The 3,489-nt window shown below is 53.9% G+C and overlaps 1 protein-coding gene across 1 annotated transcript in view; it reads right to left on the bottom strand.

Annotated features, from left to right (window-relative positions):
• The window catches only part of LOC123516165 (sal-like protein 1), a 72,232-nt gene continuing 68,743 nt past the window's right edge, over positions 1–3,489 (bottom strand). The window contains 2 exon segments of the mRNA XM_045275328.1: positions 1–1,459; positions 1,462–1,880. Coding sequence (XP_045131263.1) covers positions 483–1,459; positions 1,462–1,861 — 1,377 coding nt within the window. The 5' untranslated portion in view covers positions 1,862–1,880 and the 3' untranslated portion in view covers positions 1–482.

The raw sequence follows: 3,489 nt of genomic DNA, 5'->3' as shown, positions 1-3,489 counted from the left end.
GTGTGTATGTGTGTGTGTGTGTGTGTGTGTGTGTGTGTGTGTGTGTGTGTGTGTGTGTGTGTGTGTGTGTGTGTGTGTGTGTGTGTGTGTGTGTGTGTGTAAGACACTAGCCAGCTAGTGGTGATGCTTGTATGTGAGTGTTTAAGTGTAGACAGAAATAACAAGTATAACACAGGTGCGCCTTTATCGCTACACACGTGCGCCACGCGAGCACAGGACGCGTGGACAGGTTAGTGGATTATTTACAAACATGAGTATTGACTGCACCATAGATTAAACATTGTTAATTACTCGATTCCCTTATCCATCTAACAATAGGAAGCTGTAAATAACGCAAAGGACGGCTTAAGAACAAGGAGCAGGTACGACAGTGAGACATTTGTCGAGGCCGGGGCCGTGGCCCGGCTCGGTCCGACGCTGCCCGGCGCGGCCCAGCGCTGCCCGGGACTTGGGGAGTGTTGGCGGGGCACGAGCCGTGGCGCTCACCTCTTCCCGGGCGGCTTTGGTGCACTGTGGATCTGGACGTGTTTGGCCAGGTGTGCCTTCTGCCGGAAACACTTGCCGCACAGCTCGCAGTTGAAAGGCTTTTCCCCCGTGTGGGTGCGGATGTGAACATTGACGCTGTACTTGTCTTTGAATCCTTTGCTGCAGATGTGACAAAAATGCAGCAGGCGACCTTTCACTGTGGGTTCCTCGCCCGCCGCACGTTTGGTGTACTTGCGCTTCTTGGGCTTCTGGTCTGACTGGTCTGGCTTGGGCGTGGTGGCAGTGGACAGCTTTGTGAAGGAGGCGTCCAGGCTGGTGTACTCCTCGGTGGGCGTCGGATGATAGTCGTAGCCCGTCGTCACGTACATGCCATTACTGCTGCTGATCTGAGTGGAGCCTCCCACGCCATTCAGCTGCTCCGCCTTGAAGGCTGAGGTGAGGGGCGGTAGGGGCGTCATGTTGGACATGAGCGTGAGTGTCTTAGCCTCGGATATCTTGTTGATTGGCGGCAGCTGCGTAGGACCACCCGGCCGACGCACAGTGCCGCGCAGCGCTCCCTCGAGGATGGAAGACACGTCACTGCTCTGCGTGACGGTGGTGGAGTAAGGCATTGGTCCCGGGGTAATGTATGTAGCGTTGACGCCGTCCATGGCCTGAGCGTCCTCCACAGGGGCCAGGGCGGTGGTCCCGGGGGAATACACGAGGGAGTCGACAGCAGAGTCTACCAGTCGCTCAAAGTCGACGTGGTCGTGGCCACCCTCGTTGGGAGAAGCCGTGTCCTCCAGTGACGTGGATATCCCTGAGTCACTGTACCCTGAGCAGGCGCTGACGTAGGAGACGCAGTCTGATGCTGGGGAGCGGTGGTTGTGAGACACCAGGCCGTCGTAAGGCTTCTCGTTAAGGATGGAGTTGAAAAGTTCCAGGTTGTTTGGCTCCACCATAGGCGGCGAGGGGTTGTAGGCGCCCTCAGAGCGTCAGGGGCGCGGCCCTCCGCGTTGGGGAAGGTGATGATGATGGTGTTCCCGGTGGCGCTGTTCACCACCTTCTCGGTGGTACCGCCGCCGCCGCCGCCGCCGCCCCCCCACATCTTGTCGCTGGTGTCCTTCTCCTTGTCGTGTGGCAACACGCCCATTGACGTGGGCGTGGAGGAGGGCGGCTCTGGATATGTGCCATAAGACCAAGAGGGCGCCATTACGTCGACGCCCACTCCGTTGTTATTGTTGTTATTGTTGTTGTTGATATTGCGGGTCACCAGATCATCCAGCTGCCAACACTCTGGCACCAGGGTGGCGCCGTTAAGGTCGTATTCTGTGCACGACACCAGGTCGAACAGGTCAGCTTTGAAGTGGTCGTGGATAGACGGGCTGACGTCCATGGTGGCGGTGGTCCACGTTCTGCAACAAGAAGACAGATCGTCAGTTTTGCACAGCATGGGCCATCAGTGTGGAGAGCGCGTCATGCAGCGTCACCTCAGCGCTGCTGCAAAACATGAATGAAACAGTGTGGCGCGGAGCTTCCGTGTTCGCCAAGTGGTGTGGTGTGTGAGGCGTGTGGTGTGGCGCGATGCACGCCTACGGGGAGGTTACATGTACACATGCAATTGCGCCACTATCATTGTTATAGTTGCTGTTATTGTTTATATTGTTAGTTAATACATGACGTTACTAACACCACCACCACCACCACCACCACCATCATCATCATCATAACCATAATTTTAATGCATAGATAGTTGTAACTATTGCAATTATCATTCATAGCATAACAAATCTCGTCGTAACAGTTCGTGCCTCACAATTATTACGACGCTCTATACAGATCGGCTGTATTACAATCCCCACCCAACCGCTGCACCCCCGTTCTACCTTAATGTTTTGCTAATCTCTTCCAACTTGTGGCTTTGAATGCAGAGTCGTCTTTGACACACACACACACACACACACACACACACACACACACACACACACACTTTCCCTGAAGGATGAACAAGTCTTCCCGGAAGACACGTTCGTCATAAAGTGTTTTTTACACAGAATGCCACTAACGAGCGTCAGTTTGGGATATTTTGGGGCGGCGCAGAAGTGTGCACTATTGTTGTTACATTAGCTAGGATTCAGGTTTGGATTTCTTGAGTAAGTAATAAAATTGAAATATACGAACCACCTGAAAAATCCAGCATGAATTGAGCGGTTTCACTTTCTCTTGTTGGGTTGCCAGATGTCGCTGCGCTGCCTCCCTTCCTCCTCATCACTCCATTCCCCCTCCCCCTCCCCCTCCAAGCCCTCAGCTCCTCACTCCTCGTGTGCCGTAGGTGTAGAGGCCGCCCAGCGCGTGGGTATAGCCGCTCTCTGCTGATTGTAGGTTACCCGAGGCCCCTGCTCGTCAGTCACAGGGACGCAGAGACGATGCACTGCTAGTCATCAACGAGAAATGACTGCGGAAGTGTAGCAAAGGTAGGGCGTGCCGCCCCCGCCACGTGTTCCCATTTCCAGCCTGCGTGGTGCACGTTGCCGCTTTTATTTTCGCATTGTTCTTGCTCTTTCTGCACAAGTCAATGCGGGTGAGCATCGTGCGGATGGCAGTGCTGGCTGGGAGTGCCCCGTCGGGCAGTGTGGGGCCACTCTGACCCACCACTTAACTCTCTCCATGACTCCACCAGCCCACGCCACCCGCCCTGCCTACTTGATATTCACAACTATTTTTATTTGAACATTTTGTTTATTAGATTCCACCTGTATTGTACCATGTGTCTGCATCTTCGTCTTCAGGAATACTTGGATTTTGCAATTCAGGAATTACGAAAGCGAACACTTTCATGTTACATGGGAATCTTGTAATACAAGTCCTCTCATGTCCCGTTTTCCAGGATGAAGTCTCACGTGGACGGCAAGCCTGGAGCGTCCTCTGCTAAAAATGTTCCATGTCCATCGACTTCCCCTGAGCAGGTGGTATCAACAATACCACGACCAGCTTCGCGCCAACCACTTTCTAATCCAAACAGGC

This window comes from Portunus trituberculatus, chromosome 40, assembly GCF_017591435.1.
Source record: "Portunus trituberculatus isolate SZX2019 chromosome 40, ASM1759143v1, whole genome shotgun sequence".
Lineage (NCBI taxonomy): Eukaryota > Metazoa > Arthropoda > Malacostraca > Decapoda > Portunidae > Portunus > Portunus trituberculatus.
This window is presented reverse-complemented; position numbering and strand designations above follow the sequence as displayed.